This window comes from Larus michahellis, chromosome 3 (genome assembly GCF_964199755.1).
Source record: "Larus michahellis chromosome 3, bLarMic1.1, whole genome shotgun sequence".
NCBI classification, from domain to species: Eukaryota; Metazoa; Chordata; class Aves; order Charadriiformes; family Laridae; genus Larus; species Larus michahellis.
The window spans coordinates 33,467,972-33,489,860 of record NC_133898.1 but is presented as its reverse complement, the minus strand read 5'-3'; the positions used below and the strand labels follow the sequence as shown (position 1 = coordinate 33,489,860).

Below are 21,889 nucleotides of genomic sequence, written 5' to 3'. Positions count from 1 at the left end.
GCTGACAAAGTGTTAGTATGTACACATAGAGACAGTTACTTAACTTGTGTAAACTACGCTGTGTCATCATTTTTAATGAAAACATTGTGCCTTGTTTGAAAGGAGTTCATGTGTGTGTGGTTCTTCTGGCTCTCTGTCTTCACTGTAGCATTGGAAATCCAACAAGTAAACTGGTATTTTGAGTGCAACTAATTACCGCAAAATACTAATTGTAACTTTTCTTCATTCCTTTCTGCAGAATGACAGGAAGGGAGTTTTTCTCTCGGTTTCCAAGTCTTTATCCTTTCCTTCTCAAGCAATTGGAGGTTGTAACCAATACTTTGAACAGGTAAGACTCTCTCTGAGAAAGCTTTGAAATATAAAGTGCATTGAAAAGGTTAAACTGAGTTGTGTCACATATACCCTAATGCTCTTCTTTTCATCAGTGCTTCTTCAAATGATTCTGGTCTACTAGCGTTTTTTGCTAAGGCTTTTCCATCTAACTTTTGCACGTTGCAGTAAGTCTCTGGAGTATGAACTACTGTTGAGTAATTAGTTGTTGCTACATTCCTAGGATAAGATGTTAAAAAATGTATATTTTTCATGGAAAGACAGAAACTGGGTGTTTGACCATCTCATGTTCAACGATGAGACCTCCTAGCGTGTTTAAATGATACAGGGTCGTAGGCCTCATGTAACCCTAAATGAATGCTTTCCAGCCTGTGATACACTGACTCTGAGGAAGGTTCTTGATCTCTTTTTAAGGACTCCACAAATGGTGGCTGTGAGCTCCAATTTGATCAATGCAAATGATATCATTTGGGATGACGCTGATGCTGTTACCCCCAGGTTCACGAACTTTTAAAGTAAACCAGTGCTGACTTTGTTTTTTCTTAAAACGCTCTGGTATAAACTGCGGAAGTTCAGCAGCTGATTTACGGGTGAGGTTCAGCTGTCTGTTTAATGGCCCTGAGATGGATACTGGGGAGCAGAAGTTTCACCAGTCATTGCATGTTTTGCAGTCTCTGCTCTAAGAAAAGAGAGTGTGTATATTCCACGCAGCAGTCTGCTTTAGTTGACATTTTGAAAGGTGACAGTGTCGTCACTGGAAAATTTTGGGACGTCTTTAAACTGAAAAAGATTGAAAGCTGCTGCCTGAAATGTTGGCCTTGAATGCTTTTTTCAATGCAGATTAAGGCTTGATTCTTATTATTAAGCATTAACTAAATCAAGAAGTGTTGATTTTGACTTAGATTTCTGATTGTTTTTGCAGTATGAATAGTAGCCATTTGGTGTCAATGACAAGAACTGTTCTTTAATAGAGCCTGCTATTTACTAAATACACGTTTCCTTCCTAACTGAAAAAAAGGCTTTTTTAACCGTCTTTTTGTAACTCAGCTTTCTCCGTTTCACAGTTCCTAGAGATAAACTATCTGTGCTGGTTTTTCATGTTACTTAAAAGCGAAGGCAGTTTACCATTATTAGGGGTAAAGGAGGCTTGGGATAATGTAGGAAAGTGAAGGCAGCATGGCCTTAAGTGCCTTCATACAGGGGTCCTGGATGCCATGTTTGATCCCAGCAGGGTTTGAACTTTCTTACAATGATCAGCCTAGCATATCTCCTTGAACCAGAAATGCGGAAGAGTATTGTGTGTGGAAGAGTCTCAAGCATGAAGGAGGATGCTTTTTTCACCAAATGCTTCTTATCACTTTTTCATTTAGTGAAGCTGAAGAGTTGAAAATCCATCCAAGCTTGTTCCTTTTGCTCTTAATCCTGGGAAGGCTGTATCCATCTCCAATGGATGGCACTTACTCAGCACTCAGCATGGCACCGTTTGTCCCATTTATTATACGGTAAGGTGATTTTGTGGTGGTTTTTTATGTAATGGGAGTTCTTTCTGGAATCTTTGGATTTTTGTATAAAATGCCTTTTTAAGCGTCTCTTCATCTTTAACTCTTAAAAGAAAAACTGATATTCATTGATTGGACTTCCCTGTATTATTAATGCTTGTTTAGCATAGGAAGAATTCAGCTCATGCAGGCCATTGTATGACTTGTTTGTAAATCTTCATCTGCAAATGCTGTACAGCATGATGCTGCCGCAGAGGGGGTAGATGAGAACTGATGAGCTTGACTGACTTTGGCAATGCAAGATTTGCTGTACAAACCTCTGATGGGTTTTTCAGTCCTGCAGAGTGACTGTTCGTAACACATAAATGTAATGACTAATATATAGATTTGTAGGTCTGTGTAGGTATATATCTCCGTTTCCATCCATATATACATATACAGCCAGATACATATATGGTGTGGGATGGGGAGCCTGATAAGGGGGCAGGGCTGTGGTGGGTGAGGAGAAATGAGCATCTTCAGTATTTGAGAGGAAGTCTTGCTATCTGTGTGAAAGCTTCAGAGCAAGAGTGAGAAAGTTCTGTACTTAATCTTACTCCTTTAGTAGTGAAACAAGATAAAGTTATTGTCATCCTAAGATCTGCCAATTTTTATTTTAAACTATTTTTTATGTTGGAAAATAATAATAGCTCTGTCTGCTTATTCTTCACAGCAGATGTGATGTATCTGTTGCTTCTTACTATGTTTTTTGGAATTTTCAAGGATAAAGAATAGCCTACCATTTTTTCTTAAAGGAAAAAGCCTGTAGTAAGAATTTTTAAATGCACTGAATTTAACAATGAAAAATGTTTGGTTTTCTGCCATATTTGAATCTTAAATGCTTTTTCGGGAAACATTTAAAACTGTATTTGTTGGTTACGTCACTGATTAGCTCTGGTTTTATGGCTTTGTTGATACACCGGAGAATATTTACTTATTTATTATTTTTATTTTTTAATACGGCGTTTCAGCATAGTTTCTGGTATCAGTAATAGATTAACTTTTTATAAGCTTTTGGTTACAGTGTTGGAGTTTTGTCCATATATTTGTTATGATCACTACTTTAGGCAAGGTACATACCCCAGCAAAAGAACTCTTCACGTTTAATTAGCTTATTCTCTTGAGGTTATTTAAGCCCATTCAAAAGATGTGGGGAGAAAAACCCAATAAAATCTTTAAAAGAAGAACTTGAAACATATAAGAGACCTGTATCATTGGACCTACCTTCCTTTAACTGTGCTCCTAGAGAGGGGTGGTGTGGCGGATAAAGATGATGTTTTCTGTGTTTCCTTTCCATTGAATTTGTCAGTAAGTGCTGTGGTTACAGCTATAAGACTAGAATAAAATTCTTATGTATTTCAGACAGAAAATTGTATGTGGGTGTACAGACATGAATTTTCTGACAGGTTACTTAGCAAAGCATTGGTGCTTTTTTATGGTTGCCAGGGGACAATACCAAGGATTCTGCAGGGGAAACGTATGTATTTATGATATAGCTCACTGTGCTGTTACTGTCTGTATTTCTGCGTACAGTTCTTATGCCCTTGTTCTGTTGGATACTGTGACTGTTTCCAGTTCACTCTGACTGCATTAGTTGGAATACATAGGGGTGGTTTACCTGGGTAAGATAAATATGGTGCTATTTTCCCTTCTATTTCCCTTCTTATTTTCCATTCTACAGGAGCACATGAACTACAATAAAATTCTTTCCTGTTCATTTGGTTGTTCTTTAGAAGCTGGTAATGAAGATAGTTGTGAAATAACCACTTAAGGTCAAAGAGAAGGCCTGGTGACAAAGGCCCTATGCATCAAGATATTAAATTGTATATATTAACCGCTCCTTTGAATTGCTCAATGTAGTGTTGTATTATATAACATCTACGTATATGTATAATTACATGGTAGCCCAATGCAATTATAACATTTGATTGCCATACTTCTACTGTGAGATTTTTACATTTCTATTGCTGTACCACTCTGAAGGAAAGGTACTACTTATGCGGTAGGGAGAGAGGAATGGTGAATGTAACCCATAACTGATCTTCAGACTCTTTGCAGAGCTCAGCCCACAATGAAGTGGCATTCGTTTGTTGCTCTGAGAGGATGAACAGAATACTTCCTGTGTTTGCGAGCGAATGAGCAGTTCTCTGAACAAAACCGGGTTTAGCAGGAAGAATTCAAATTGGGCTTTTGAAGAGTTTCACTTAAGCCTGAGTGGAATTTTCCATCTGGTGGGAGTAGAGCTGTGGTTGCTCTGACCGTGCTGAGATGAATTGCACAATATGAGTAGGATTAAATGCTACAAGGACAAATCTCAATCTCTGTGTGCATACTTGTTACTCCCTGTTGCACTAGAGCATTTGATTACCTATCTGCAGTTCTATTAAAAGTTATTTTTTCCCCTTTCCCCTTGCAGATGTTTTATTTGGAATGGAACACTTTGATTCACAACTTATTACCTCACTTTTTTTTTTCTTTAAGAGCTAGATAGGTCTGCTTTAATGGTTACTTTCTAAGATGAAGGAATGTACAGAATGTTTTTGATTAACAAGGGAGGTAATCGGGAGGTAATGTTTTAAGTACGAAACAAAAACATAACCTCCCTTTCGCCTCCCCCTCCCCGTTTCAAAGACGTGTAATCTCTTCAGAGTGATCTAAATTTGAGTTACCTTATGTCCTCTCGTACCATGGCATTGACAGAGTGTTTGTTTAGTGTTAAATGTTCTGGGCTGAATGCTCTGAAGGAGTAAAATAAGTATTGATATATTGACTTGGATACTTTTCACTATAGAAGTCTAGCCCTGTTTAGAAGTGTGACTTTTTAATATTCTAAGAAGGTTTTTAAAAATTAGCTTTAAAATGTCAAACAATATAAGGGAGTTTTTTGGTCTTCCCCTTGATAAAACTGTTTTTAATTCTTAATGAAATTTCCCCTTTGAAACTTTGTCAAATGACAGATTTCAAAGCAGTGTTGCTTCTAGGTATATTATGTTGCAAGTCATTGAAGAAACTCACTGTCTGAGGACAGTTTAAATAGAAATGTGAACATCTTAGCATGAAATTAACACAGTTATGAAATGTACACTATTTTCTTGTGCAAAATATTGTAACTTTCATCTTTCTGTAGAATGGAGGAGCTAAATTCCAAAATCCCCTGATGCTGTTCTTAGCCAGGGACCAGGGTAAGTGGCAGCAGGAAGCACTAGTCCTTTACAGCTCTTCTCTTTCTCCTCCTGCCCCCTTCTTTCCACCATCACGAACTGATATGGTGCTATTTTGTTTTTGCACTTGAGTGAACTTGTCGTTAATATACAAAGATAATTACTGTGACTGTTAGTTAATGACAGACACTAAGATGCAAGGAAAACAAAATTGCAGTGAGGAAAAATTTTCTGTAGGATGGAGCATTGTCAGCTGCCCTGACAACGGCAGGGCAGTAAGTCATTCCTAAAAGAGCACTCGGAGAAGGAGAGGGGAAGTCCACATTAGCTGTGAGCAAACCGGCAGCTCAAATGCTATCATAGTAGCTGTGATAAGGAAAGCTCAAATAAATCTGTTATTTAAGTGAGCTGGGTGCATCTGCTAGAGGGTATGTGCATTTACATTGATCTAGTTATCCCCTGACTTGGAAAGGTGAAGGAAACAACTGAAGATGGTATGACTTTTTTCTTTTTATTGTCTTTGAAGATAACTATTTTTGCAGCTTGCTTGTCGGAACGGGCTCTGTGAAGCCTCCTAATAGGCTGCTGGCAAAGTCAGCTCAGAGAATTTCTTAAAACACACTCAGCTGAAGTGGTGTGAGATGTCAGGAGTTCCCCCCCCGTGAGCACATTCTTGCAGCAGTACTGCGGCGCTGGTGATGCCTGCCTGCTGCATGGGAGCCCTCTGCAAGCACTGTTGCGGTGTCACAGTGGGTTCCTCTGATTCTCATCCTTGTGTAGAGCTGTGGGGCCGGCTGTCCTGCTGTGCCATTTGCCTTGTGGGGCCAGAATGATGTTCCTCCGCTAAACTTTGTTTTCTTGGGCTTTTTGAAGGGGTTAGAACTCTAAAGATATGTTACCCATAGGATTTGGTGGACTTCTTTGGATGCGTATGTGACTCTCATCTTCTTGTGTTTCTTACCAGAGAATTACATTTGTGTGTCTGGCCCTCTGCAAGAAGTGGTGCAGACAGTTGACTGCAATTTCCTTCAAACGTGGGGGAAAAAGCAAAAAATATCCTAGAAGCTGTGATTCCGCATGAGTCCTTAGTCCATACAAGTAATCGCAGAATGGTAGGGGTTGGAAGGGACCTTCGGAGATCATGTAGTCCAAGCCCCCTGCCAAAGTAGTGATGTGATACTCTTGGTTTTATTCAGTGGGTTAATACACACCTTTGTAAATACACTTTAACTATAAGTTACATATTTTAAAAATCTCAACAGATGCCAATCCAGACTAATACACAGATTATAGAAGATTTTTTGTTGAAATTTAAAAGCAAAATAGGGATTTTTGTTATAAAAGACTAGATTCCTTCAGTGAAGTCCAAGGGGTTCAGTGTATAACGCATAGATTCCATGAGTTGTTCTGTACAAAATGCTGTTTGGAGATGCAGTATTGTCAAATACTAACAAGCTTAGAAAGGTATTTTAAAAATGCTGTAACTCAAAATACAAATTTCTGATAGAAATAAGAGCTTGAATTTTAATCTCTTATAATTAATTTTGTTTTGCAGTTTTTATTGGCCAAAATGAATTGGAGTCTATCTTTAAAAATATTTGCTGGAAATACAAAAATAGAGTTTTGGTTGCACTCTGCTTGAACCTAGTACAAAGGACTAATTGTTTTCATTAGTTTTCTGATTAGCAAAATGTTTAATATCTTTCCCATGTAATGAAGCAACCTTATAATGTTGCATAATAATGTATCCCCCGAATATGGTTTTCAATTGCCAGATATACTTAATATATTTACATTATTGTGCTTTCTTTTGTGGTTGGGTGATTGTCGTGGTTTCACCCCAGCCAGCAACTAAGCCCCACACAGCTGCTTGCTCACTCCCTCTGGTGGGATGGGGGAGAAAACTGGAAGAGTAAAAGTGAGAAAAATTGTGGGTTGAGATAAAGACAGTTTAATAGGTAAAGCAAAAGCCTCACACGCAAGCAAAGCAAAATAAGGAATTCGTTCACTACTCCCTGTCGGCAGGCAGGTGTTCAGTCATCTCCAGGAAATCAGGCCTCTATCATGTGTAACGGTTACTTGGGAAGACAAAATGCCGTAACTCTGAACGTCCCCCGCTTCCTTCTTATCCCTTTGGCCAGCTGGGGTCAGCTGTCCCAGCTGTGTCCCCTCCCAACTTCTTGTGCACCCTCAGCCTACTCGCTGGCAGGGCGGCGTGAGGAGCGGAAAAGGCCTTGACTCGGTGCAAGCACTGCTAAGCAATAATGAAAACATCCCTGTATTATCAACACTGTTTTCAGCTTAAATCCAAAACATAGCCCCATACAACCTACGATAGAAAAAACTAACTCTGTCCCAGTCAAAACCAGTGTGCTGATGTATCTCTGGTTCTTTGATGGTTTACTACTAAGATGCAAAATGTCATTCTGATGCAGCTTTGCCTATTTTATTCTCTCCTTATTCTTTTTCCACTTCTGTTCACAAATTCCCTATGTATTCCTTTCAGTCTTCATTGCTCAGTTTACTTCAGTAAGATAAGGAGGAAATATTATTGCCATACTTCACATCTTTTGAACAACAAATCCAGTTATGTAAAGATGCGTATGTAAAATTATGATCTTACTGTTGTAACCTGTGTGACCTAATGTTGCAAATCATTGAATTCTATGTTTTAGGCAGTTTGAAAAACGTATATTAAATAAGTGAGATTGATCCAGGTTTATTTTAGCTTCTTAGGAAGTGGAGCACCCGACCATGAATTCTGGGGCTCTCTAGGAGTCACATTTGTGTCTTATTATTTTATAAATCTGGGAGAGCTTGCTAGGGAAACATCTTAAGGAAAAAGACCCAAGCACAGTATTGTTAATATTGTAGAAGGTGGTGTGAATTTAAATATTCACTGATCAATAAGGCTACTTGCATCACGGTATGTGGGCTACTCTTTCCAAAAAGTTAATCTCTGTTGACCTATGCCTATTAGTTTTATTGCTCAGTGTTGTGTTTAATTATGTTAAATTCTATCTGGTCTATCAGGTGTCTGGTCCTGTTCTGTTGTAGCCCTGTGACAAAGCTTGTATAAGCTTCATGGGAATTGGGTCTGGAGTAAGATGGACTAATAAAGAAACAAAATTCAAATGTAAAATCAAAAGTGCCTGTGAGACTTTGAAATAAGTTTAAAACCTTACAGTGAATAAAGAGCACAGGAGACGGTGGAGTTTGGGAGTTCCGGTAACAAGATATCTTCAGTTTGTTTAGGAAGAGCTTGATTGAAGTCATTCATATATACCTTGTTAAAATTGCTGTTTATATAAGTTGTTTAAATACAGTTTCCCTGATTTTTGTTTTGTTTAACACATGTACAATTGCATGTGCGGGCTTGAAAGCAGACATCTGACTTTCTGTAGGCTAAAAACTGGTATCCTTTGGTAAGTGGCCAAGCAAGATAGTTGAATGGTTGTGCTTCCTCTGCCTTTCTCCTCTTTTTCCTTTATGTTAATGTGGCATGGCACCAGTAGGCGAATTAATGTTAAAACTTGCCCATTTTCAACTGTCATTTCTGTAAGACTGGGAATCTTGTCGGGATCTGATAAGAAAAGAGCTTTTGTGGGAATGAACTACATGTGTTTGTTGCAGCATTGTTGTATTAAAATAGCTGTTCTTGATTACGGCTGTTTATAAAAGCATCTCCGTGGATTTCCATACCACAAGCGCATCTTCTCAGTCTCTGGTCTCTTTTTTTCCTTTGTCGTGCTTTTTTTTTTCTTGTTAATCTAATGTCTGATCAGCATAACTGCATAGTATTACAGCTGTCTCCAATAATTTATTATTTGGAATCCCTGTGGTACTAGGAGCAGGCTTTGACCCATTGGAAAGCCCTGTCCTTGCTGGGGAAGCTTGTGGGGCTGACCTGTCATTGCAATATGAAGACAGATATCTTTTGGGTTATAGGCAAAGATGGCAAAATACATGCGCTGGCATAGGCATTTGGAAAAAGGAGCAACGTACACCCCTAAAACATACATTGTTTTTTAGATTCTTACTGTATTTTGTAGTGTGAAATCTCTTGCTTGACATCTAAGATGGAAGTTTTGCATGGCTGGGGGAGAAGGAAGGAGGGAGAAGAATGCGTTTGCCCTCCGAGCATAACTCCTCCCTTGTGAGTTGGGACTGGATTGGAATTCTTCCATTTCTACTTACAGTCTATTCTCTGTGCAAACCTGATTGCACAGTGACTGGTACCGATATATAAAAATACCTATGGTTCACCATAAGTATTTATCAATAAGAAAGTTTTCAGACTTTAAGTATTTTTTTTTAATAAGAAATGGTAAAGTTTGTCATTTTTTCCATTTTTATTAAGTTCAAATTGTAGTGCTAGAGAAGACTGCAAAGCCTACTGATCAACCAAAAATCATTGTACATCTTGTACGTTCTTTGCTATTTTCCTCAGCCTTTTCTCTTAAACTGTGGACAAATATTCACGTTCCAAGTGGTGCTGATGGGAAATATTAGAACCACTAGATATTCAGTATTGATTCCTTATTCCAGTTTTTATTATGTTCATCAATCCATTTGCTGCTAATTGGCAGATTATGGTCTGAAGCAATTTAGGAAATATTCACAAACTGTAGGAAGGTGTCAGGTTCATGGGAAATAAAAGGTGATGTCTAGCAGAGAGGTGCTCACGAGCACCGAGAGTAACAATATAATTCTCCAGTATTGCAGACTCCTCGAGAGGGCCAATGGCTGGGATCCTAGGTTAAAATTTGATGTGTACTACTTCTTATTTGAAACATGATCCAGTAAAAAATATGATGGGGTGCTCAACTGTCAACACATGATTAGTGAAGTAATTGTATTATTAATTTACATACTTAAAATTAGCCAGTGAGTAAGTACTTTGCTGGTCGAGATAAGTAGCCAAATAGTAACATTTAGCTTGTCCTACAAAAGAGTGCTGAGACTTAATTTATGCATTCAACATCCCTTTCATTGAGTTCAAAATAATGATACAGTTGCTAAGACAGAAAGTAGTTTGTCTACATTCTTTGTTGTGTTTTATCCTAACTGTTTTGGTAGTAAGTGGTGTATGGGTTTTTTTTTTTCCATTATTCTGCGGTTGTGAAACATCGTAATAACTTTTCACAGGTTAACAAAGCTGAAATATGGTTCTGAATGAAATTTTTTCTTTTACATTACCTTGAGTTAAGAGCAGTTGTTTTGTTTTTTTTTTCTTGAATGCTATGAACCAAAAACTGATTAAAGGAAACTCTAACCTCATGTGAGTTCAACAAATAGTTAAATAAACCTAGAGGTTAGCTATCTGGAGATATTTGAAGTTTCTTGATGGGAATGCAAGAAAAGAGATGCCATTTAAATTGTGTCAGCATAGAATCATCTAGGTTGGAAAGGACCTTTGAGATCAGGTCCAACCATTGACCTAACACTGCCAAAACCACCACTAAACGATGTCCCTCAGCACCACGTCTACCTGTCTTTTAAATATCTCCAGGGGTGGCAATTCTACCTCTTCCCTGCACAGCCTGTTGCATTGTTTGGTAACCCTTTTGGTGAAGAAATTTCTCCTAATATCCATCCTAAACCTCCCCTGGTGCAACTTGAGGCCATTTCCTCTTGTCCTGTCGCCTGCTACTTGGGAGGCCAATCCCCACCTCTCTACAACCTCCTTTCAGGTAGTTGTAGAGAGTGATGAAGTCTCCCCTCAGCCTCCTCTTCCCCAGAATAAACAGTCACGGTTCCCTCAGTCGCTCCTCATAAGACTTGTTCCCCAGACCCCTCACCACCTTTGTTGCCCTTCTCTGGACATGCTCCAGAATCTCAGTGTCTTTTTTGTGGTGAGGGGCCCAAAACTGAACACAGTATTTGAGGTGTAGCCTCACCAATGCCAAGTACAGCAGGACAATTGCTTCCCTAGCCCTGCTGGCTACACTATTCCTGATACAGGTATGCAGGCCAGGGTGCTGTTGGCCTTCTTGGCCACCTGGGCACACTGCTGGTTCATATTCAGCCAGCTGTTGACCAACACCCTCAGGTCCTTTTCAGCTGCGCAGCTCTCCAGCCGCTCTTCCCCAAGCTTGTAACGCTGCATGGGGTTGTTGTGACCCAAATGCAGGACCCAGCACTTGGCCTTGTTGAACCTCATATGGGCCTTGGCCCATTATGTCAGCCTGTCCAGGTCCCTCTGCAGAGCCATCCTACCCTCAAGCAGACCAACACTCCTACCCAACTTGGTGTCGCCTGCAAACTTACTGAGGGTCCACTCCATCCCATCATCCAGGTTGTTCCATAGCAAATCTCCATTTGAAGAGGACATACTACTGTTGGTCTAAAGTTTACACACAGTATTGGTAACAGTTTTCATAGGCTCACATGTTAGACATCTTAGTTTGTTGGCTGGCTGAAGCACAACAATTCAAGTTTCTCTTGTTGATTCAGCTTGGTATAAGTTGGACGCTTTTTACAATAACCTAGGTCTTGGTGACAAGAAGAGAGAAATGTCTGTAATTTGTTCCTAGAAAGGCTTTGGAAACATATGGAGAAACAACAACTGGCAAAAAGCTTGTGGACAGCTTTCACAAATAAAAGTCTGTGTACTTTGCCTGCATAGTTCCTGCAGTGTTTGCAGGTACTGTGATTCATAAGGTGCTTGTGTGGAAAACATTGCCCATACGAAACCAATAAGGTTTTATCTTAATTGCCCAAGTTGAAAGAATAAAATACTTAACACAATGTATAAAGAGGCTAGAAGTTTGGGCAACAATTAACTTCACTTTAAAGAAATTGATAAGAATTTAGAGGTTTAGTACTGCATAAATAACTTGGAATTAAACTTGATCTGTTTCTATCCATATTTGTGTTCCGACATTTTCTGGGCTACATTCATATGTTGATTGTAGGCCTTAAGGCCTCTGGTAAACTGTTGATACTTTTGTAAAGTTTTTCTACTTGTCGGGTAAATATTGAGATGCTGTATCAAAACTCAGATTATTGTGGGGGTTTTTTCGTTCTTAATTTCAGATTAAAGAACAAAAAATTGTCTTCAGGCCAGTTACAATACAGGTTTCTATAGTGAAAAAAGTTTTAAAAATTACATGGTTCGGATACTTTAATTGCTAAGGGACACAGAAATCTAACAAGATAAAAGATAGATCTGTTTCCTTAAAAGAAAAATGCAAAACAAGCAAATCAGTAAATGAACAAAATAAACATTAGGTACATGTATAGCAAATTATTATTCCAGGAAACCTTAATCTCGCATTAATGAATAGTACCGTCCTGCTGATTTGTCCCCAATATGAAAGTCCAAGTTATGTTAATTGTGTGGAAGCATGAGTATACTTTTTTTTAATGCCATTTTTGGACCTCTCTTTCCTTGGAAACCTGTAACTCTGCATTTGAAAGTTGCTAAATTTAATCTTTCAGGAGACAATTTGAAGGGAAAAAAATGAACTAATATGCAATGATGATGATTATTTTTCTTTAAAAGTCTCTTTTGAGTTATTTCACTTAATACAAATAGCACAATGCTCTTGAATCTTAATAACCAAACTCTTTCTAATAGGAACAGGATCTGTTGCTAAATACTTTTCTCTGTGATCCCCATCCATGTTTTCCTAATGTAATCTCATGTTTTTAATTCTTGCTTTAGAACTGATAACATGACTTGAACTATATAGTTACATGGTGGAGGAAAGGGAAAACCTCTTCCTCATACAACTTACCACGTCTATATAGAATCAGACAAAAGCCTTATTACAATTTTTTTCTTTCCAGTGTATTTGTTAGGACCTTGTGGCATAACTAGCTCCAAGGTTTAAAGGACACCATCTATTTGATTTCTATTTATTCATTTATTTTTAATCAGTTTTATCTTTTAAAAACCCTAGAGGCTGTGAAAATGCTTTAACTAGCGGGCAGAGTTTGTTTGTTTGAATTGCAAGTGTGCCTTTCCTGCCTCATGCTGCCCTCTTCTCCCAAACTCTTTTTGTGATGGTGGTAGGATATGCAGTTTGACTTAGAGGCCCCTTCTGCAGAATGTTCCCTTCCTCCTTGTTTAAGTCTGTTCTTCTGTTGTTTCTGTTCCATTTTCATGGCTGCTCTTCCTGATTCCCTCTTCCGATATTTTGTGAAGGCAATGGGTGTGAGTGTATTTCAGCTGAAAACAAAATAAGATGCTGTGATACTGTCTATAGGACTGCAGGTACTGTATTGTTAATAAGCAGTGACAAAGTAATGCACAGATTGCTGTGACAACACCCAGTAAACCTGGAAATAGATATTCTTCTCCTTGTTAATCCTTCTAACAACTGTAGATATTACTTAATATAATGGAGATTTTTCAGCCACAGGTGCAATTTTTCAAATTAATTCTACTCGCTTGTTTTTGTGACCTTCATATAAACGGTAATCCTTATTTGGTTTGTTAATTTGGGTAATAGAAGGTCTGTTGAGGGGGAGTAATAAGGAAGGGAGGAAAATAAGCACAGAGGAAACACCTGCAGTTCTTTTTTTTCCAAAAAAAAGTTTAAGATATTTTTATTTACAGCTCGTGTTCTCTTGTTTGTAGCCAGAGTAATAAATTAGATACTTTGATGTGTGCAGAGGAGTATGGAATCTTTGTGCCTTATGAGAGTTGGTCATAAATTATGTCAGTTAGGATGGTTGTTCAGGATCTAAGTGTTAAAGCTGGAATGAAGCAGTGGAAATGCATTGAATCTACAGTTACACCAAGTGGAACCTTCTCAGATTTATTGACTTTTTGTTCTCGATCATGGACTGTTTGAAGTAAACATGTTTACATCCAATACCTCGTGCACCTAGTTAAACAGTACTGAGTTCAACATGGAATACTACTTCAACAGTTGTTAATAGCCCTCAGGATTTAATAGAAGTGTATCACATGAGGATCTTGCAAGTTCCATTGCTTGTTGCTACCTTGAGATATAGTAAAATTAGGTTGGCATACTGTATATTTTTATGTATGACAACATTTTAGACGTTTCTTAAAGTCCATTTATACATGACCTGCATGCAAAGAAAGCGTGAAATACTGAAAGCACTTTGCCCCTGCCACCCCCCTCCACCCCCTCACCCCCAGTTTGATATTTCTCGAATCAAAGAAAATGAAACTGTTTTAAATACAGGTTTGCACACACATACGTGCTGCTCTAAGGGATGCAAGATGCCATTGCGCATACTTGCCTGCAGAGATGAGAAGAGGCAGCCTGTGACAGATTTTAGTCATTATGTTGGCAGCTGAAGCTTAGAGTCTGGATGGTGAAGTGGGGAAGGCTGGAGGTCCTGTTCCTTTGTGACAACATCCTCGGACGGCAATTGCCACCACTTAAGTGAAACTAATCTCAGGGATGGCAGCGTGTTAAACTGCTGCAGCAGTAACCAGAATAGTTTAATAGCCTTAAAATATTTCTTTCCTTAAGCTGCTAGGTTTTGCTCCAGGTACAAACTGAGTTACAGTGATTGCTGTAATTGTATAATGTTTTTTCCTGATGCAACTTGTGAGACTGCTTCACATAACTTGTTGCTAAATCCTAGGAAAAATAAATATTGAAGAATACAAGTGGTGGACTCAAGGTGTCTAGTTGATCTTGGAGGATGGTATAACAATAAACAAAAAATTGCTACATTGGGTTAGATTGTTTGTGTTACTCGGTTGTTTTATTTGCATTCACTCTTCCTCTCACTGTCTGAGAATTGATCCTGTTTAGTTTTATTTTCAGGTAAGAGATTGTATGTAAGTAGGATCCAGTGAAAATCAAAACTGCCTGTTCTTAATCTAGGGTGCTGTTACAGGTTATGGAAAAAGTAGTGTATATTTTGACATTCTTCTGGCAAACTTCTTGCATGATTCAGGAATGAAGCCAACTGCCTTCAAAACATGAGAGATGGACACATAAGTGCCCTCAGGGTATGCAGGAGTTCAGGGATAGGTCACTAGTGGTGACTTGGCATTACATCTTGCATGTGTACGTGAAAGGAGGAGTGTTTTTGAAATGTTATCAGTACTGTTTCTTGTGGTGAGGGTGGAGGGGAACCAGTTTTTTTGGGGTATTAGGAGATTTTAAAAAATAAATAAAATTAAAAAAAAAAAGAGAAGAAACAGTAGGAATGTTCACCCCTCTCAGATTTGGGAAGCTATTTGCCAATGTGAAGTATCTTCCTTGTGTTCCCACATGTGTTCCTGTAAAGCAGATACTTCATTGTTCTTGAACTTCATGATGCTTTTGTTCCTTAGTAACGACTTCGTAGGAGTGCTCTTCTGAGGCTTTCCAGTAAGATGTCCATTCCTGTGGCTACACTGCACCCTATGTAGCAATCTGTAGAGCAAGGTGTTTGCATTGGTGTTCAGCAGGTGGTACGGTGGCAGGTTGGTGGTTGGGTTGCCCTTTGGGTGAGTAGTATCTGCGGGTTTCCATTTCCGTCAGGCACAGAAAGTTGCAGAACCGGGTCCCCTGTGTTTTAGGTGAGTTCTCCACCCGCTGGGCACCTGTGTGTTTGCTGAGGAGGAGGAGGTGGTGGTGGTTATTGCCTCCTGATTTAGGATCCTCAGAGTGCAAAACAGAACCTAATTGGAAGGTTTCAGGCTTCTGCATGGGGTAGCACTTGGCTGCTGAGGCTCTTCTGGAGAACAACATTGTGGGGCATGAATAGAGGTGAAGATTAGACTTGTCTGTAGTTTTTAGAATTGCACTTTTGCTCAGTATACATGCTGAGGTGGCAGTCTCTGTTGTTGACCCAGACTTTAGGCAGCTGAGACAATTTTGCCTGTAACATTAAATTATTTTCTTCTTTCTAAATACAGAGCCATCACTTCAATTTCCATAATAAATTTGATAAAATAACAGTGTGGAACAAAATTTGATCTGTAAAATACTGTATCTCCATATATGCATGTGCATGTGTTAGAAGTCTTTAATGTCAGTTTTTACAAGACAGCAAGGTTAAAGTCAAGTTATCTAAAAATTGTTCTCAACCCTATTTGTTTATTGCTAGGAAAAAACCCACAGAATTCCATTCTAATTCATTGCATCATGTTTGAGGAGAAAACCCCCTCTGAAGGATGTAGTGTTGGAAAGTACCCTTACACAAGTTAGAGGAAACCCTGGCGTTTTACCCATTTTCCACTCTTCCTTCTGAAGACATGTCAGATTCCTTGGGATTTGTAAAAGGTCATGAACAAAATAAAGAAAATTCTTGAGTATACAGTTATAGATAATTAAAAACTAGACACTCATTACACTATCAGTATTACTTGTGTTTGGAAAGAACATCTACGTGTGAGAACCTCTTAGTTAAGAAAACGTGGTTTAGCAGAAATAAGAGAGTGGTTGCAGACAAATCACTTCTCAGATTTAAGTTTACTTTGCAGTAGAATTAAAATGTGTTTTGTTTTGTTTTTTTTTTTTAAAAGGTAATTTTTTAGTAAGAGCTAAGCTGGCTTTCTTCTTGCACCTTGTCAATACAGAATTAAAGCTGTTCCATACGGAAGAGCCTCCAGTTGTGACTGCTCTGCTTTTGCGTCCTGTTGTGAAGTACAACCAGTCTTTGAAAAGGAAATGCAAAGATGATCTTTCTGAAAATCATTCCCTACAAGGGAAGACATGGGGAGGTGGAGGACAGAACATGCTGCCATACTGTGAGGGTGATAATTCCCACAAAAGCGTGTTGTTCGAGGGTAGCATAGCTCTCTACTTCCTTTAAATGAGGTCTGTGTTGTTCAGGCATACCGTGGCCTAACTTGACTAAAATGTCAGGACTATTAACGCTATTTCAGTTAAGTCTATTTGCTATCTTGTGTTCAAACCCTATTAATTCAGTTGCTGGTTCAAGATGGAAACTGTTTTCTGTATTTCTTTCATGTAAACTAGTTTGGGCATTGATTTAAATTTGTGAGAGATACTTGATATCTTAGAATACCTTTTATTTTAATTTCATTTTTTAAATACATAGGCACGAGCCTGCACAGCTTGTTTGCGAGGGCTCAAAAGTCATTTGCTCATTTTGGCAGGGAATAATCTCAACTACATGTGATTTTGTAAGCTGAAAATGTGTAAGCAGCAATTCAGGAAAAGAATAAGAGGGTAGGAGTAGGGAAGCCCATCTCTCTGGGTCATCACAACCAGTTGGGAGGTATCAGAGCATAACTTCTGCCATAGTGCATTCTGTATCACCGTAGTCATTTGGCCATTCATTTCGAAACCCTGCAGTAACTTTCTCAGCTGTCTGAGACTGCGGGTGGCTGAGTCATACCTATGTTATATGAATTGCCACATGCAAGAATTACTGGCTTTGAAAAACTGAGCTTAACCAACTTTTAGTTGGTAAAAGATTTTCATTCACTTCAACTCAGTATACATGCCACTGAAGTGGCATGCACCTGGTTAATGTGTTAATAGAGCTGGAATAATTAATTCTATGTATATTCACAAATCTGCAGACAGTTAAAACCTTGATAACGTTAAAAGAGAAAAGGCTGGGTTTGGACTGTGTTTTATATGCAGTCTTGAGTCTTATCAGTTAATTTTTAATAAATAAAAAAATATTTATTTTTGAGATACTCATTATAAATAATAGAAAATTATTTCCAATGTGTCTTCCACTTTCTGCCTTTCAATATGTTCTGGAAACCAGTGGGAGATAGGACTTAAAATTCCAGTAGACACCATGTTGTGTTCTGATGGAAACATCTGATTAAGAACATGGGGTTTAATAGTTTTCAGTCAAACTCATAACACATTTGAATATGATTGTTGTACAGTAAGTAACATAAACATCAAGAAGGATGGAACAGGACCATATACTTACATGCTTCATGGCATAATTGTTGTGGTGTTTTTTCCCTACGTAAAGGGAAAAAAGCCTCCAACATGGCTCTAGTATGACTTATGTTTCTGGGCAAATACTTTCTCACTACGGAGAAGAAAGACTGTACATATGATTTGTGAGAAAAGTGTTTTAGCTTTCATTGCATTATCCTTTGTTTTAGCCGCAGCAGTAGATTGCAGCTGGATGACAAAAAATAGGTATTTCTTCTTTTTCTAGGTGTGGGCACTCTCCTGTATACCGTTCACGTGAGATGTCAGGTCGGGCCCTTGTTCCATTTGTTATGGTGAATGAAGTACCACAGACAGTGCTGTGCTTGCTGGAGGGGCTTCCAGACTTTACGAGTCCTTGCATACGACAGAATAATATTCATGGAACTCTTCTGCAAGTAAGTTTTTGCTGGTTGGGTTTTGGTTTCATTTTAGTTTTTTACTGTAGGGGGTTTGTTGGAATTTTTTTTTTTTGGTCATACTTCACAGCCAGATAACACACAATGAGTTGTGCTGAACGTTCACGCATTGTCAAAACGTGTATGAAGACTGCTTTTGAGTCAATTCTATCAGATGATAAACGTGGAATGCACATTTCAACCATCATTAGAAGGCTGTAAGCTGTAAATATCAACATGTACATTTTGTATAATGTTTCATCTCTTGAGATTAAAGTGCTTTGAGAGCAAATATCTTTATCTAAATATGTCTACAGAGAGATCTTATGTGACTTGCTCAAAGTCATGGAGCAAATCTGAGGCAAAGGTGAACTCCAAGCACCACTAGTATTTGTAGATACTGAGACTTGCTGCTTACCTGTATATTTATTTATTACTTCATTTACTTCTTCCTGCTACACCAGCATCTTCCTGTGAGTTTGCTGTACAGGTTGTGATAAGCTTTATACTGTATTCTTCTGAAAACATTCTGGAGAACAGCTTGCTATCTGTTTGGGATCAGAAATTTCTTCATTCCCTATATATTATTCTTTTGGTTTACGAAGTCAGTTCACTGTGCTTAATTTTTTTTTTTTAAGCTATCATGGTAATAAGTTACCCATTTTTATTGCCTGTTTTTCACAAGCAACCCTCCAACAAAGCCATATTGTACATGATCAGCTCTGTTAGTCTGCCTTAGCTGGCAAGCTATCTAGGTACATATTCCCACTGTAAACTGTGTGATGGGTTGTGTGTGGTTTAGCTTTAGTTTTTAATGTATCTTTTCCAGCATTTTATTTCCCTTTAAAATCATGACCTTACAGGAGGCCTAGGACAGAGAAATGAGTGAAGTCCCTCTAGAGCTGATACTGTCAACTTTACCTGTAAATGGTTTCAGACAATTGAATCTGGATCGGGATGACAATTGGTTACAGTGAAGCTTGTCACAGGGTGTGGGATGATGGTGTCCAGTCTTTTCTACTCTGAAGAGCAGTCCCTTCACCTGTATGCATGCAGGTGCTTAGGCCTGTGAGCTGCGCGGGAAGGAGGCGCTTGCCATCATGAAATTACCTGTGTAGCCCCAATGCGTCACGAAACTGATGAACCTCCTGAAGCGTTAGGAAGAGAGGGTTATTCCAACAGAGAGAATTAAGTGCTTTCTCAGTCCAAAATTATTATAACCCTGGTTGTGAGGGCATGCACGGGCTGTAGTATATAAAGCCACTGCCTTCTTTTTACTGACCCGGAAAAAAAGCAATAATGGAGGGTTGGTTCTGAAAGAGCCCAAAGGATGATCTGGTTTTTAATCTGGTGTTGCTAACACGGTCCTATGCGCGGGTGTAGAGAGTTTTCTTTTCCATACCTGTGAAGTGGGAGATACTCTCAGGGCTTTAACGTGATTTTTCATCACTTTTGAGCAGCTACTAGGAACTACTACTACAATTGGTACTGCACCAGGGAGAGACCGGTGCTGTCAGAGTATGGCATTCTTCAAAAACAAATGTCAGTTGTATCATAACAGATCAGTGATGTTTGGTCTCTCGCATTTGTCTTGGGCTTTGCTTTTATGACTTGTGAATCAAGGTTGTGCAAAGTCTTCATTTAATACTTAGTTCAGCATTTCAGTCATGCTCTAATTTTGATTATCTGTTGCTAGTTAAAAATAACAAAACATTCAGAGGAAATACTGTAGGGTGATAAAGACGTGCAAAAAGAGAGGCGGTGGTGTTTGATGTTGTACCTCTAAAACACTAATGCCAGGTAGTTCAACACGTAGTTAGCATGTGCCTCCTGTAAATAGTACAAAGAGCAAAGTACTGTCACTTACAGGGGTTGTTGGATGCATGGTTTCAGTTTCCTTTTTATCAATCTAAGATGGGACTTGCAAAGCTGCTGCTCAGGCTCACTGAACTGTAGAAAATTGTTAAAGAACTGTTTCTCTGAAGACTTAGTTGAAGAGACAGTGATCTGGCAGTGTTTGAAACTGTTTGCACTGCATTTCCATGACACAGTAGAGAATTTATCTTCCTCTTCGATATAAAACCAAACCAAAAATCCCTACTAAAAGGAATGAATCTGTACAAAACAAAATAAAATTTAGATTTTTCCAGCAATACAAGGCCAATATCTTATGAAAACGTAATTCAGTAATTTCATTCCATTTGTTCAGTCACATTAGAAGCTGACTAAATTCATAGCCTGATTTATTTATTTTTTATTTCAGTGTTCGTATGCTGTCAAGTCTTGAACAGGAAAGTTGGAATTATTGAGACTTAAAGCTTATGTGGCAGTGCCAAATGTAACAAATCTTGAAGGTATATTTCAGTTATGTTTCAGAGTTATGTAATCGCTTCATCTGTTGCAAGCCAAATGTTAATTTGTAGAAAGATCATTCAAAAAGGGTTCAGCATGGAGTGCTTGTCCAAACATGGCCTGATGTTCAAAATGCTGAGATTGACAAGGAGTGGTTTTTTTGACAGTGGATGCAAATGTGTTTAACTTCAGACCTTTGCATTATGTGAAAACATGGCTTTTCCTCCCCGGTGTGGTTACTAACCTATGGCTCAGTTTACGTAGGAATATCAATGTGCATGAGGATAAAAGAATCATAGTTTACATGCTTTACAGAAAAATTCTTTTCAAGAATTATTGAGGAGGAATACTGCTGTTCTGTAACTCTTATGGAACTGATGATAATCTTCAAGGAGTAGTTCTGCATCGTAAGGAAATGCATTGACTTGAATAAGACAAAGAAAAATCTCTTCTGTGCTTAGTGTTTCCTTTATGAGTGTAGTTTCTACTTCTCTCCATAAACCAAACCAGCATAGGGGAAAGGGGAAGGGGGAAGGAGTCAAGTTTGTAATCCACAAGAAAATGCAGAAATCTCCTACTAGCCTTCTTGAATGATGAAATATTTCTGGCTTCTTTTGTTTTAAGATCTAGGTTTTTTAGCCGATCAGTGAAAGGAAGAGCTCATCCACAGCTTTATGTAGAGACTTCTGGAAGTGTATCAAAATTTATAAGTAGGGAAGCCCTTATGTTTGCAAAACTTTTTGACTTTCGGCAGTTGACAAGGAACATAAAGTATTTGGGAAGACTGTGAGGTATCCTTATCAGAGGATCAAATGGTTTTTTTGACCTTCTGCCTCTTTAGGGTTGGAATTCCTGCAGTATGTATTCCCTCTGTTCAGAATAATTGAGAAATTCAGAATTAAGCTGTAATTAATTCAGATATGTTTTATTCAATAACCTGTACTCATGATTAGTAATTTCAGTGTACTGGTTTGAGTCGTAGTGGTATTTGTAAGCCATGCAGGTAGAGACATGGTCTGCTTTTTCTTTTCATGTCTGTGTTTTTGTAGAAATGTCTAGTCTTGTAGACAACAGTCTTAACCGGGTCTGCTAAAACAACAGTAAAGAAGACGCCTATGTAAAAGAGTGTGTTTTGAGTCCTGAAAGCGTCTGGTCTTTAGTTTGTCTAATTCTATGCAGTTGCAATAAGCCTGAATGTCTTGAGCAAAACACTTTTTAGAGTCAAGAGTTAATCAAAGACCTCCAAACATTAGTAAAGC

At 38.5% G+C, this 21,889-nt stretch overlaps 1 protein-coding gene across 7 annotated transcripts in view; it reads left to right on the top strand.

The window, feature by feature from the left end:
* THADA (THADA armadillo repeat containing) overlaps positions 1 to 21,889 on the top strand; it is a 168,429-nt gene that overhangs the window by 60,050 nt on the left and 86,490 nt on the right. For all 7 annotated transcript variants that reach the window (XR_012586100.1, XM_074579573.1, XM_074579572.1 and 4 more), the window contains 3 exons: positions 239 to 328; positions 1,701 to 1,832; positions 18,110 to 18,278. Coding sequence is in view for 6 of the 7 variants with exons in the window: in XM_074579573.1 (XP_074435674.1) it covers positions 239 to 328; positions 1,701 to 1,832; positions 18,110 to 18,278 (391 nt within the window). In the remaining variant the exon portion in view is untranslated. The remainder of the gene's footprint in view (positions 1 to 238; positions 329 to 1,700; positions 1,833 to 18,109; positions 18,279 to 21,889) is intronic.